A 15616-nucleotide genomic window follows, 5' to 3' on the forward strand; every position below is an offset into this window, starting at 1 on the left:
TTTTCTATTCCCTTTTTCTACAATTCAATTTAAAAATTTTGTTGAAAAACTAATTTTGTCAAATTCCGAAATCCACGCGAGCGAAACTGCGGGAAAAAAGCTAGTTGTACGATAAAATTAATACCTGTGAAATCGGAGTTACTAACGGTGAAAATCGCAAATTGCCAAAACGGAAAGGTCATCGGTCGTCCATGAGACACGGAATTTATTAATCAGAACGTGACCCAGTTTCTTCGTATATTCGTCTCCACTTCGCCTACATATATGTACCACTACCGAATAACTTATGGGAACACGGTGCGGTTGTTCCATTACACCAAATGAAAGAGCAGACATCGAAGTTCCCTCCCAGAAGACGCACACGAATGGGCGCATTAGGAGAATGGACAATTAAAGGGTCACTTGAAGAGATAACAGAACACCAGAACGGAGGAAAAAGGAAGGAGCCGAGAATACGACGACGATGCGACTTCCCATCTCTTAATGGCCAGAAAGACAGAAAATTTCACGCCGTCTTCGCGCACGGAAATGGGGTAGAGGGGAAAAAATAAAGAAGAAGGCGAGAAGCGTGGACGTTCGTCTTCTGCTTCGAAGACTCTCCGTGGAAGCCAGACAGCGGTGAATTCAAAAAGTGGATCGATCCTTTTCGCTCGCTGAAGTAATGGGGATATCTTAAGAATGTCCTTGCGCCCGTGGAAGACTATTCTCGACGTTGAAAAAGAACTCGGTTGGCCATTCTTCGGGAACAAATTTCTAGTTGAATGTTAACTGGTGGGCTTCCGGTTCCAGCGAAAATACGAAATAAACTTTTCTGCCGCAGTTCCCCGTTGCATTCATTCTCCATCCCTAGGCTTCTTACGGGGGAATAATTGCGACCCTCGTGGTCCAAAATTCTTTTCTCCCCCCTCTGGTGAGTGGTCGTTTATTACGAGCGAGGACTTCAGGCCAAAAGAGGATCAGCCCTTATTAATATTCCCTCCGGTTCGCCCCGCCGAGGATTGGAAGGGTCGGAAGGGGCACCCTCGGTCGCCGCCAACGAAGCGTTTCGTTAACGAACCCCCCGGCAGATCGCGCGTCTACGAATCAGTTTTGATTCCTTCGACGTAATTACTAACGTTCCAACAGGAATCTCCCGGTGATCTTTGATTATTATCAGCGTAACCGTTAAAGCAAGTCCTATAATGGAATTCGTTAGAACCGAGAATGGTGATGAGAATCGGTGTGTTATTGGCCAATACACGATTTATTAACTCTGATTTTGTCAGTCTGGTTTTTTTCGATTATGTAGGTATACAGGGTATCACACTTAACGTGAACATCTTTGCTATTTCATTTGTTTGTGAAGCGAGAAAGAGAATGTGAAAAGAAAATATATATTTGGTTGGAAGAAGCAAAAAAAATTACTCAACGTCATATTTTTTTGGAAATTTTAAGGTCATGGGTGTGTTTTTTTAAATAGGGCTACATATATTTAACATCTTGGTGTAATAGGTGTGATCAAGACCAATCCAATGACCTACACTATCTTTACATTGAATATGAAAAATCATTTATCGTATACAAACATGTGTCGAAGTTGATGGACATTACACTGAGCATTTGTTAAAATTAATTTTCTGCACTAATCCCTTCATCGTAGTTATTTTGTTATTTAAATCTACTCCCATACATTTGTGGAGTTTTCGTGCTCGAGGTCGAAATTTTTATTTATCACAGTATTTGCTACTTCCAATTAAATAATATTTTCCTTTCACATTTTCTTTTATCGTCAAAAAAACAAGTGAGATATTTAAAATGCTCACATTAGGTGGATACTATACCTACATACATAGTCACAGACACAGCCGCCTATTTTCAACTTCAATTCCTCTTTTGTACCGGCTCACCCTCCCGGTTTCGATACCATAAATATATCGGATAACCACGAAAGGACGGGAAGTGGTTCCGGGATTGACGACGTTGTCGGCTCTGTCTATAAGGAGGGGAATTCTGATAAAAATCTTATCGATTTTAGTAGCGAACCGAGAAAGTACGCCTCTACTTCCTGTCTTTGTAGCTAGTGTATCCTTAGTATCCCTATTTCCCTTTAATTTAAGTGATTGTTTCCAAATAAGTGCTAACCCTCTCTGCAAAGAGGGTTGAAAATAATTTAGATGTCCGTAAGTAATAAGACATCCTATAAACATACACCACAGAGTGAAATAAACACGTTTTAATAATGAAAAATAAATTTCTTGTTTTAACTTTTAATCGAGGGCGAGCTCTGCGATAGAGAAATTTGTATAATTATGATTACGCTTAACCCTTAACCACAGAAGACTCGTTTGAATTTATATTTCCCTATCACAACCTAGCGGAGAATTTTTGAAACTCTAGACATCTGACTACCTTCAATTAACGTACTTACAGTCATTAAATGGCCTATACAATTTCCATAAAGTTAAGGAAGAAAATAAGGTTGAGTTGGTTATTAACGCTGGAACTCCCAAAGTAGTTAAAACTGCTGAATTCAGATATTAAGCATTGTTACAAATACAACAGAAACTTACAGAACTCTAATTTCTTTCAAATATCTCAAGAGGGTTTATTGATCAAAGGTAAGAAAAATTGGGTTTTATTATATATAATAACATTATCTTGGGAATTATTATATATAACTGTGATAAAAGTAAAAAGAACGTCAAATGGCCACGAATGAAAAACGGCATTAGACGGTTTCAAAATGTTAAAATGTTGTTGTTAATTATTTATATGTAATGTAATATGCACAAAAATAAAACAAAATATTTCTTTGGTTATTTTGAAATAATCTGGGAATGAAAGGGTTAACAATGTCGCGAACTGTTTGTTGCCAGTTTTATTCATCTCTGCGGTGATGTACGGACAACTGTCTGTAGTTAAGAATGAAATGTATGCAATTCACCTAAGTCGATCGATCAATTTTCAAGTTCAAAAGGAAGTATTCAGTGGAAAGATCGGTTGCACTTACAAAGTCGAATGTAGAGGATGTACTGCATCGGCGCCCTCGCCGCAGTGTCCAGGATGCTCCCTCTGGTAGCCAGGAAGCAGATAGAGAATTCCACTACCATGGAGACGACGAAAATCACCAAGTATCCCACAACGTATTCCCACAGAAGGAGAATGCACGTGACGCTGAGATCCCATTTGAGAATCCCCAGTAGAACGCCCAGCACTGTCACCCTGTAACAGAAACGATAAGAACTTTCATGAAAAGAACTGCCCACGGTTCGTACCTGTTTCTGAAACTATATCACGACTGTCCCCAGTTGTCGGTTATCGACGCGTGAACAGAATCCAGTAAAATTGGAGAAATTCTCGTCTACCTTTCACATAATTACGACAGCGAATGGTATAAAGAGGCCATATATCAGGCAGCATAAGTCTATCCACCTGACTTTGAGGTTTCAGACATTACGAAATCCACATGACATTTGCCAACCCCCTTTTAACTCATTTCGCCCGCCTCGTATTTCATCGTCGCCTAGTGCCGCAATATTTATAGCCCACTTACATGAACAGCCTGCAGGTTTTGGGAAAATCCTTTATAAAATGGGACACCCTACAAACACAAATTGTCCTGTAATCGATATAACCGAAAAAGTCGATAATTATGCCGCAAACACAATAATTCCGAAACATGGAATATAATTTTTCGACAAATCGATTGGTTCTTAAGAAAATGAATCTTAAATTTGACCAATGCTTACGCGCGTTGAATTCTGATTGAAATCCTGCTGTAAATTTCGGTTAAGTTTTGTATAAAGAATCTAGGAATAATGATGTATGGACCGGGCATGTTGTTTTTTTGTAGCTCTCGCGTATAAACACGTCACGAACAGGCCAGAGGAGGGCCCATAAAGCTCAGATTTGTTAGCCAAACTTTCGCGTTACCCAGTTATTTCGAAAATTAGTTTTCTCAAAAGAACGAAGCTCCCACAGGAAGTTACATTCTCGTTTTATTTTTGCATGGTGTGTTACTCTTCGATTCTATTACAGTGCGCATCGAAATGGAAAGAAGATCCTTCGAACTTCTACCATAATGATATAGTGGAGCCTCTCAGTTATCGGAACACTATTTCTCAATCCAGCGATCTATTATCAGAGCAATTTCATCGAAGTACATTAGACCCCGTTTGAAATGGCGTGAAGGAAAAATTAAAAGGGATCGAAAATTGTGGTATTAACCCTAGGATGCATAACGTGAGTATTTTATATCAAATTGAATGTTCATTCTTACATTTCTTTCTTGTATAATGAAATAATTGCATGTGACTTTGTATAGTCTTTCCTTGCGATTCATATATACGTAATAATTACTTCTTAAGCTTAATGACAGAATAATTAAGAAAAAAAAAGTGGAAATCCAAATTTTTCGCCATTTTCATAAACTGGGTGTTTTATACCCATCAATTGGATATAAATACTTCCAGTAGAGTTTATACATCCAGTGGACTCTAATGTTTATTATTTGACATTCTTAGATATCCTAACTTAATTTATAGTGATGGGATTATGAGTCGACTAAACATATCCAAAATAGAATCGAATAGTGACTCAGGCACGTTCCGACAACTTTAATATCCTGTGAGAGGATAAATACTGGATGTCCTCCGATAGCCGGAAGATCCAGGATTAAATGATGTCGCCGATGGCGATATTTCGAGTTTGTCCAACGAACAAAGAGCCCCTCCCGTTCACTTTTCACGGAGTAATCGAGCGATTTTCACGCGACGCGATTGGAACTTTGTCGGTCTTCGGTCGCGTGAAGAGTCACCTTCACTAGAAAAAAAAATGAGGCAACCACTTTTCCGACGATGCAAATGCGGAAACGTTGGAAACGAAATACGCCGAAGCCTCGTTAACGTTCCCGTTAGATCGCAAAGTTCCGCGGGCAACTCCTTTAAATCATTCATTCGTGCCACGGTTTTCCCTTCGAAGCGCCAGTAGGAATAATTACTCGATAACCATTTCTTGCTTCATCGCGTAACGAGGTAATCACGTGATTGCACCGTTCCAGAATAAAACAACGTTTTAATCGATTCACCGATACGTCTCCGAACGCTTCTTTCACTGGTTTCGTTTTTTAAACTCCATCGCTTTGTCACTTTTTATAGTTTTCTTTGATTATTATTTGAACATCTGTTCCCCTGCATCACTCGAACATTAAACAGTTTATTACGTACACTGCCCTCCTTAGCTTAATTGTCTTAACTGATATATTCAGACATCCGAGGAAAATGAGGTTTTATCATTTTCTATGTGACGTTGTTCTTCATCGTGGGCCATTGTAACGGAGGAAACGGTTCAAATCATATTTATTTTAGTTTTTTGCACGCATCTTTAACATAAATAATTGAGGCATAAACGTCAGTCATAACTTAGGACTATCTAAGTTAGTAGATGTTACCTAGAATAATATAAACTAGTAGAATCATGTGAAAACCAGTTAAGACAAACAAATTAGGCTGTTTCTAGATCCCAAAAAAGCACGTAGGGCAATCTAGTTTTAATTAAAAAGTAAAAAACACGCAGGGCATTCCAGTTTTAATTAAAAAGTAAAAAGCACATGGGGCCCCAAATATTTCGAAAATACTTGAAAAACGATAATTTGTTAGATTGGACATTTTAAGTAAGTAGGGCAGTATACTTCTCTTATTATTATTAGTAAGAAAATTAATTAACCCATTACAGTCGGAGCTTTTTTTGGTATGGGGAACCAACAAGTCGAAGTTTTTTTTAAACTGACATAAAAATCTATAATACATGTAACGTAATACATTTATTTATTGTAAGATTAAACACACAATTTAAAAACAAACAACTTTTATCTATTCCTTATACATACCAAACATATTTTGAGGAACTATCTCCAATATAAGTTTCACTAAAATTGGCGTGTACAAGTTCGACATGTTTTCGTGTTAGCCAAAATAAGTTAAATACGAATCATCTTACAAATCACATTGCCTACGAAAATTCTGCGTACTACATATGTATATTTGAAAGTGATGCAATATATATTTCATAATTTTCATATATTAATACAAATACATTAAAAATCGATATTACTTCCTTGCTTGTAATTTAAGCTTTGGGTACTGTAAACGGAATCAGCGGATATTAACTACTTCAATTGATGTTTGTTTACGTATTACTAAATTTCCATTTATAATCATCTGGTTGCAGAGGAAACATGTACATATTTGATTTTGTATGTATTTCAAACGGCGCTACAGGTAATTAAAATCTTTCATAATGCTTGACACGAACGTGGACGATCTGTATAACACGTTTGGTAATTGAATGTAACGAATATTACAGAATGAAAAATTCTGCCGTTAAATTAATATAGCTTCGCAAATTAATTACAGAACGTTAATTTTATTTGTTTCAAATTAACCTGTAACGTTACGGAACGTGTATTCCCGTGCGATCCCATGGGACATTCTCACAATACACTAACAAAATGGCGAAATTAAAAGAAAAAAGAATATGGACGAGATAAAATGTTTTCCATTTTATTTCGTCCAGAATAGCTCTTTAGGGAATTACTTCACTACATGTATACGGTACTAGCATAAATTTGCAAAAGGTACTAATTATTTTACTTTAGTACCTTGTAGTCCCCAGAATTAATTGTACTCCACATTTCTTTGTATTCGAATTCTCATTTCATATTCTACAGCATTTATACACATCCTAAAGACTAAATATATACATAATACCCATGAAAAGATAAAATAAAAAATTCATTAATAGTTATCTAATATTTTCTTTTTATCGTAATGCGCACATTAATGTACACCACAAATTCCTCACAATTCGCTGTCTAATCATTATGATCTCTTCTACAGGATGCACACGAAACGTTAAACTGTAAAATATTTTATTACACTTACTTTCACGCGCAACACAGTTCAGACAGAATTTACATAAACAACATTACACATAAACAAATTGAAGAAAACATACCAACTTTCAATATATTATTTAAACAAATGCTTTGTTCTTAAATTTTCTTATGTAACTAAATTCTCCATTCAAAAACACAAAATTAAAAAACAAAAAACTTTTTCCTATTCCCTCTAGTTTCCGAGACATTCCGAAAAATATATTTATATCCCTCAACTTTAGGGGCTGTTATCGCCCCCTTACCATGGACGAATTATTACACTTACTTTCGCACACAGCACAACTCAGATGACAAACGCACTTAACATTAATGACACGCAGTTAAGATCGTTCGCGCGTTTTGTCACTGACAATCGTCTCCATTCCTTCTGCGCATTACTCACATTCGAGCCCACCGATCCACGCTGGAACCATCGATTGTTCATCGTTAATAAGTCATCCCCATCTGTCTACTCTTTAAAATACACGTTAACGTCACTCCACGACCTCGTGCACTCTCGCGGAATATTTTATTCGAGTGTCCTCGGTCGATCCTAGGTTTCGTTCGAAATAAAATCAAAGGGGGTCAGGTCATTCCGCCCGGAGGTCCACTAATCGTCCGCGAAACGAAAGAAACAGGGGCGAGGGGGACCGGGTAGTAGCTACGGGGGAGCAAGAACAACGAGATGTTCGATCCCGAATCGTAATCCTGGCCGTGTCACCGTTGGAACAATGGCAATCGAGAAATTGAAAAGGACGAGCTGGGAATATTTCGATGGACCGGTGTAAAATAATCCCGATTAATTGACCTGCAACAGATACGGCACACGAATGACTAACGATCGTACAATCGAAAAAAAAAATAATGATGACAAAAAAATAATAATAATACTGTCTTTATGATCATTTAACTCAAACACGAATTAATATACAGTAAATCCTGAATGAGTGTTCGATGGCTCCTCGGCACTGACAAGAAGAGGTTCCCAAATGTAACGCTAACTGTTTAATGAGATTTAGTATAGTACTTGGAATTCTGAAGCCAATGATACATATTTCTTGGAGCCGCATATAAGACATAGGACAAAACATAAACAGATATAAAAAACAGGTACGCAGATTATGAAAAGTGGTCACAAATAAAAAAATATTCAATTTTCATTTTATTGCGTGAAATATCTTCTCATGCGTTGATGAGTTGTTCCAGAAAAATGTCACAAGTTGAAGTCTAATGCTTCAACCAAGATGGCACTAACATTATTTTGTTTAATGTATAAATTGCCACATATATTTTCTGAATAAAAAAAGTTTCTGCAAATGAGGGTTCTTTTAAAATAACTCCTGTTCAAAGAAATGAACAGTTATGCAGTGGTAAAAAGTATATTATTTGAAAGCTTCTCATAATTAATATAAACCAATGAAACGGAAATTCTTATTGTTAATTCAGTTTCACTTAATTCAGTTCTTAATTCAGCATTCTACGAAGCTGTAAAACCGTTTCTAAAAAAAAAAAAGAAAAGTGAACGTGCGCAGATATTGTTTTCATTCATTGTACGTAGCTGCTTAAAATCTGTCTTTGTAGTTCCCTCTACAATGCAAATTTCATCTGCATATCCCCTTCAGCCATCTACCGTCTATCCATAAGACATTCTTTTAATCACTTCGTAACTCCCGTGTCCCAGAGTTTCGCGAATCTCGTCTCATTTTTTCTTTTCTTTTTTTTTTTGCAAAGTCCTGTACAAAGCGAAAAGAATCTCGTTGAAAACGCGCGAGCGCGCGTTTACATCACGAAATCTCTTCAAAGCGGCCGCAAGAAACGAGGTGAAACGTGCCAGGCAGCTGTGTGAATGGAGATACACGGCTCCGCTTTAATAATGCAACGTGTGCATCGTGTTCTCTATGGATAAAGGCCTCAAGGGATATGACCGATCGTCGCGTCTCACCGTTTGTTAGCCACTTCAGAACACAGATAACACGATCTCGACAGCTCCCCCTGTCCCCGTATAATCGCGTCAGTCGCGGTTCAGACGGGCCAAAGCGGAAAACGAACGCGTCACGAGGCGGAATGTTACTTAAGACCGAGTTATTATTTAGTCGACAACAACGCGATTCCTCGGACACTTCAGTCCACTAAACTATAGCATAAGTTGCTATTCGATCCCCCTGTGTGTGTTACTATATTCCTGACACATACGATATTCCAAAATTGAAAATTTAGTAGAAACCGCTGAAAGTGTAGAACCAATTGGGTTGTTATGATTTTAATTACACTAAAGTATTAACCCTTTCGTTCCCAAATTATTTGAAAATTATCAAAGAAATATTTGGTTGTACTTTTATGAATATTACAGAACACATAAATGATTTACAAGAACATTTTAACATTTTGAAACGATCTAATGACATTTTCCATTTGTTGCCCTTTGACAACATTTTTATTTTTATCACAGTTAAATAATCGAATTTGAAAATCTGTTGAATACACAGGCAACAGAATAAAACTTGGCTAGGACGCGTCTATTCACTGCAGGCCGTTTCTACTTACCGCCAACACAAATACACGTGATTTAGATGAATTTTCGTACCCAATTTTCTCAAAAACGAAACCATAATCGAAAAAAATATTCTTTTTTATTCGACTTATTTTTCCTTACGGAATCACCGTCTTACTGATTGCATTACCCAACCTGGGACACCCTGTGTAATCAATTATATTATTCGCCAAGTCGAGATCAAGGTAAATACGAAATTTCGAACCTGGTGTTTTACGCTTTCTGAACAATCGGAATTGAAAGTATTATAACCAAACTGCCTATTATTATTTAAACTATCCATGTATTCATGGCATATACAGATGTGTATCATAGTTTCTATTTGATTTGGAGCATAACGAACCTTTCGAATATTGAAGTACATTTTTTCATTGCTACCGATTCACGTGAACCAGTCTATAAAAAATCGTAGTTTCATAAGTAATCCACTGATTACAACAAATATTCCGCTGCAATTCCAAAAGATACTTAAATATAATCAAGTTCGCAGAACCACTTTTACGTTTTGTTCGAATCTTATGTCATTTACTTTGTCATTTACGGTCGGAAACGGGCAATCTTCCTTTGAGGGGAAACTTCAGGAATGAACTTCTAAACGAACTTTCCATCCACCTAAAAACTCTCATTCGATGGCGGTCGGCCAATTAAGACAACGGATGGATTTATATCAGGAGAGACTCTTAAGCAATCCACGAATTAAGGCACGATAATAATCCCATCGCGACGGAATAATAAAACTCTTGTTACCCGAACTCGCTCTGTCGACAGACTGAAAACTTCGTTCGAACGAACGCGTTCCGCGCTGCATGTTTCAAATCTCCCCCCTCCCCACCAATTAGTGCCAACGAGTTACGAATCAATTAAGTCCACCGCTTTCGAGCACTCACGGGCAAGAAGAGCATCTGTCAAAGAGAATTCCATAGTTCCACCGTAGCACGACAGGCGCGACGCGGAATATTTTACCCTTTTGACACCCTCATTGGCACACAGGAATAGAACTATACTTCCAATGAGTTTGAGGCGAGGTCGACATTATCCGATTAACGTTCGAAGATAACAGCTAATTTACACGTATACTAAAATAAATATATATTTCCTAAATAAATAAATACACAAATATGCATTTATATACAGGGTGAGTCACCTAACGTTTGCACCTCAAATATCTTTGATGTTTTTAAAAATACGTCAAATGTCTTTAGGACAACGTTGAATGGTTTAATGGGGCTCGCACGATACCAAACAATTTTTTGTTTTTATGTCATTGTTGTTAGAGATATCACGATCGCCTTCCTTTTTTAAAAATGGAATTACCTTTTTTTAAACATCTACAATGATTGTCCCTTTCATTAGGAATTCCGTGACTAAATTATTCAAGGTCATTCAAGATCAAGGAGAAACGGGTGGTTCCATTTAAAAATGGATTTTCATGCAAAATAACATTTTATAAAGCGATTCATGAAGACAAGAGCAAAAGTAGGAATTTCATTCTTCTCAAATATATCTTATTAGATTAAGAATAAAGTAGAAACCTAACTGCATCTGATGAAAGTTTTGTCTTTTATTGTATTTCACAGAGCCCCGTAAGCTATGAATGCATAAAATCCGCAGTCTAGTCATACACGTTTAATTTTTTTAGAATTTTGACTTAGACCACTTTCATAATAACCGACACATACAAAAGTCAAAATATGTATGTATGTTTGTTAGATTTCAATTTTTCCTGAGGAGTTTTTCAACATGTTACACAGACAAGTAACTTAGACATTCAGGTATCCAAACCTGTATAGAAGATTTTTCGTGAACATGAATAAGCAACGAGTTACTCCAGACCGCAAACTGTTATCGGCTCACCCCATATGAACAGTTCTCGCCGGTCCCACCGGAAGTGCCTCGAGGTTCGCGGATACCACCACGAAAACGACACTCTATGCGTTAAAAAATATTCCATCCCCAACGATTTCGATTTCCAGTTTCCGGGATCGATCTGTGTGGCGCGTACCCTGAGGGCCACAGAGCGCAGTCGAAAAGAGCAAAGTGGGGGAGGGGCATTGTGGAGGAGATAAGGGATGATAACAAGAGGGGCGAAGAAACACGCGGGAGATGAGGAGGGACGGGCACGAGGGTAGAAGAAGCGCGATTCTAGGCGCGGTTAGGGGAGATTTAGAGGGGTTGCGTCGAGATACTTCTGGCTCTTGGATAAGTAGCGTTCGGATCAAGAGGCTCGCGGTACTTTTATGTCCCCGTGCAACGTTTCCTATCCTGTGTCCATTCTGCGTGCGGAACCGTCCACCTGGACACAAGCTTTATCGCGCGTCCATTAAGATAGCGACGGAATTTATGCGACAGCCCACACAGCCATCGAGTGCGTAATGAATTTCTATGGTAACTTCTGTAGCATTGTCCATTTCGAGCCATGCGCTGGTATCCTATTTTCTGAAACGTCGTGTATACGGACCGTTTAACTAACCCATGGAAGACGATGAATATTCATACTGTTTATCTTTTCTTGCGCTAGATTTCTGGCAGCAAGAATGAACTAGGTGTAGAATGTGGATGATCGGGCAAATTCGTTGTTCTATTGATCAATTCACGCAGATAGAAATTGAAGAGACAGTTAATTCCTCTATTACGAGTCTTTTTAGGGAAAATGTGTTGGGTACCGGAAGAAGGGTTTTTCTGTTAGCAATGAACACAGATCGAATTGTGTGCAGTAATTTGCAAATGTATGGAAAAAATATGGTGAAAGTTAAAGGAAAGTCCTGAAATTTCATGGGACATCCCGTATACTAGTTTTTAGTTACGTGTAACACGAATTCGCAAGTCATAGCAATTTTTTGGAACTTAATTAAGAGAATAATTACAGAAGTGGAAATTTACTTAAGAATTGAACTTAGTGCATCAAGTTTAATTTTAACGTAATTCAGACCGATATAAATGTAAACGAAAAGAAAACGAAATTTTTATTTTATGAACTTCTATATCTCAGAATCCCAGATTTATAGTAAAACACCCTTTAAGGGTTTGACACGTGAACTTTGACCAGGAAAACTTTCGGCGGATGACGTAAAGTAGATCGAACTGTCTGCAGTGCCCGGTCACAATGGGCACGGGTTCGTTCCTTTCAAACGGTTAGATCAACCGGAAATACCACTTGCGCATCGGCCTAACGATTTTCCACGTGTGCCTTTGCCAGTACGGTCAGGGGTTACAGTCGATCGCGGAATTCGTTCGTACGTCGAACGTGCCCATATTTATGAAACCGCGCCGGATGGCAGCGTGTTGAAACAGAACGAAGATACAAAAAGTGGGAACGCAAACTAGACGGTTGAATAAATAGTTTTCGTGCGCTCGGTTGAAACCGTCTTCGAGTCCGCGAAACTGGAAGGGTGCACTGTGGAAACATTCGGAAAGGAAGCGTCGAATTTCAGTTGTTCGAACATGTCGAGGGACGAAGAACTGGAAACATTTATGCAAGGTATCCTTAACCCTTGTACAGCGAATGCAGGGTCATTTTGATCTATCTGTATAATATGAATGTAATATATGAATTTAAAAAGTATAAATAAAATTTTATGCGCAATTTCTTCCTGAAACCTGCGCACAAGAGACATTTTACTGCGGGTCAAAATGTATTCATCTATCACGTCTGTCCCAGACCATTTGCCTTTCGAGGTTTAAAAAATTAACGAGCACATTTATTACATAGAAACTATTGCAGTTTTATAAACGATACGCTTATTTCTGTTATAAAAAGTTATAAACTGATTTAACTTATAGGGACTAATCAAATAATATTAGAGCCATATCTGCATAAATTGACGATTTTAATTGTATTTTTTACAACTACGTAACGTTAAGTTTAACATTTTTGTGTATTTTTAGTGGACACTCGTTAATTAGAAATTACCCAGTCTAGCAACCTTGGTATTGTAAGTTCATTTCTACCCAAATGCAAAAAGAACATATTGTTTCTACTATGCTTCTAAGAATTTGATCAACTTTTCTGAAAAAACGCCGAATACTAATAACGTGAATACGGCGAATAATAATTTTCAGGCAAGAATTCATGCATCGCGTGTCGCTAAGGGAGAATGTTTAACCACAATGGTAAACACAGTAGAACCAGCGAGGCTTCACACAGTGTCGTGAAACGGCGTATAACGTTACAAGGCACACAATGTTCCGATTCCTGGATGTTTGGCATCCTCGAGCTGACAGAAAACCGGGCACAGCCATTACGGTAAACTTCGTCAGGAAAAGTGATATCGAATTTTATTTCGATCGTCTTGAGGAAGTGTCGTAAGCTTTGACACCGTAAAAATGCATACAACGTTAAGGTACATGCAGACTCCCTTTTTAAGGGCGCTGAATGAAGCTGAGTGAAGCTTACTACTGGATCGCTATGCTCGGAAATATCAAACTTCATTACAAGCAGCATACCGTTCAGTTTGTGGTTTGATCCAGATTTTTTTAGAATCTGACGGCTCTTGGTTGTTAATGCCCTCCTGTGACTATAATTTTTTAATCGAGGTTTTAGTTTCAGTAAGAAAATAAAGAACCTATAAGACAAGACATCACACTTGCACATGAAACAAGTTGTTCTTACAACGGGAGTTCGTAATTGGAACGTGTTAGTGTTTCAGAGATATTCAGTACGTGTTCAACAGCCGCCAGTGCGCAGAGCACTTGACATCTCATAATAACAAGGTAAGCTCAAACCCGCAGGGTTTCAATCTGTCGATATGTTAAACTCAAAAAAGCAAATAACTAGTATCATATGTACTTGAGGTTGCTTCGTAACGCTTTGAATATTTTATATTTAGAATACAAATGGCTCGGATTGAGTCAATCGATGCACTTGAAACTAGTAAATGTCAAGAGTTCTCTTAATGTTCATTTATTTTCCTTATTCCTAGAGTCAGTTTATTTCGTTGCTCTTGTCCGTATGTAGCGATACCATCAATGTGACGTTGACAGAACCCATTTATACTGTTTTATTTATGAAATCAATTTGTAATTGGAAATCTAAAACTGGGTTCTTCTACTTGGAATATCCAATCCCTGAGTAAAGTATATACCAAGCACAGTACCCCATACAACACTGTTGGAGGGCAGTGTAGCATCTGTCACAGTCTGGCTTAAAAAATAAAATAAACTGTGTCTGGCTATGTACGATCTCTTTCACAACAGCAGTCAACGTATCGAAGAAAAATTCCAATCGATGACTTGAAACGTTCCTTCGCAAGGAAGAATTCCAACGTTCCCAAAGCGTCATAAAAAAGAAGAAATTGTCCATACAGTCATGAATAAACTGCGGATTTTATGCATTTATAGCCTATAGGTCTCTGTGAAATACAATGAAGAACAAAACTTTCGTCAGAAACGAGTTTTCTATTTTCTTTTGAACCCAATAAGATACTTAAGGGATGAAAGAAATTCCTATTTTTCTTATCGTCTTTATGAACAACCTTCTAAAATGTGATTTTGCATAAAAATCCGCAGTCTAGTCATGAATGTGTCCTCCAGGTAGCGGACGTCATAATTTTTGCCAAACGTCCTAACCCAAAGCGCGGCACGGTAAAAAATCACGCGGTTTGTTCGTCCTCGTCAGAGGTTCCAAGGGGTTCGCGATTCGATGGAAAAAGAGGGGGCATACAGAGCCGTCCCGATGGCAAACTTTGTGGGACGAGTGCCACTCCATTTCCGTCGCTAGAACCGAGCACCATAATCTGTGCGCGAGGGGGTTGTGGCGGTGGTCGCTCGCGGAATAGAGGCGAAGGGAAACGGATAGGGGTGCGAGGCACCGAGGAGGAGAGAAAGTGGAGACGACGGAAGCGAAGGGCCGTCAGCCTTGGGTGCTGCCTGTGGCCCGTATCGATTTACCTTGTGTCGAGTTCTCCACCCTCTTTCTCTCTCTTCAGCTCATTCTCCCGCGCCTTCTCATCGTCCGACGAGTTAAAAGCCAGAGGCCGGACAGATTTTATTTCTCTACCCCTTTTCTGTCCGATACTTGTTTTTCGGTGGGAAACGTCGTTTCCACGGCTGCTGAGCCGATCATTCTCGTCTTGGTTCCCGCCAATTCGCCTCTTCTGGTATCGACTCTCTCCAGTCCAACTCGTTCGTCCGACCGTTGGCAAATATTGGACAGG

The 15616-nt window shown here is 38.4% G+C and overlaps 1 protein-coding gene across 1 annotated transcript in view; it reads right to left on the bottom strand.

Annotated features, from left to right (window-relative positions):
- Positions 1 to 15616, bottom strand: part of LOC107190341 (sn1-specific diacylglycerol lipase alpha) — an 89488-nt gene that overhangs the window by 35387 nt on the left and 38485 nt on the right. Inside the window, exon 2 of the mRNA XM_015579134.1 lies at positions 2990 to 3201. Coding sequence (XP_015434620.1) covers positions 2990 to 3201 — 212 coding nt within the window. The remainder of the gene's footprint in view (positions 1 to 2989; positions 3202 to 15616) is intronic.

The sequence above is a fragment of the Dufourea novaeangliae genome, unplaced genomic scaffold (assembly GCF_001272555.1).
Source record: "Dufourea novaeangliae isolate 0120121106 unplaced genomic scaffold, ASM127255v1 scaffold177, whole genome shotgun sequence".
Taxonomy (NCBI): domain Eukaryota; kingdom Metazoa; phylum Arthropoda; class Insecta; order Hymenoptera; family Halictidae; genus Dufourea; species Dufourea novaeangliae.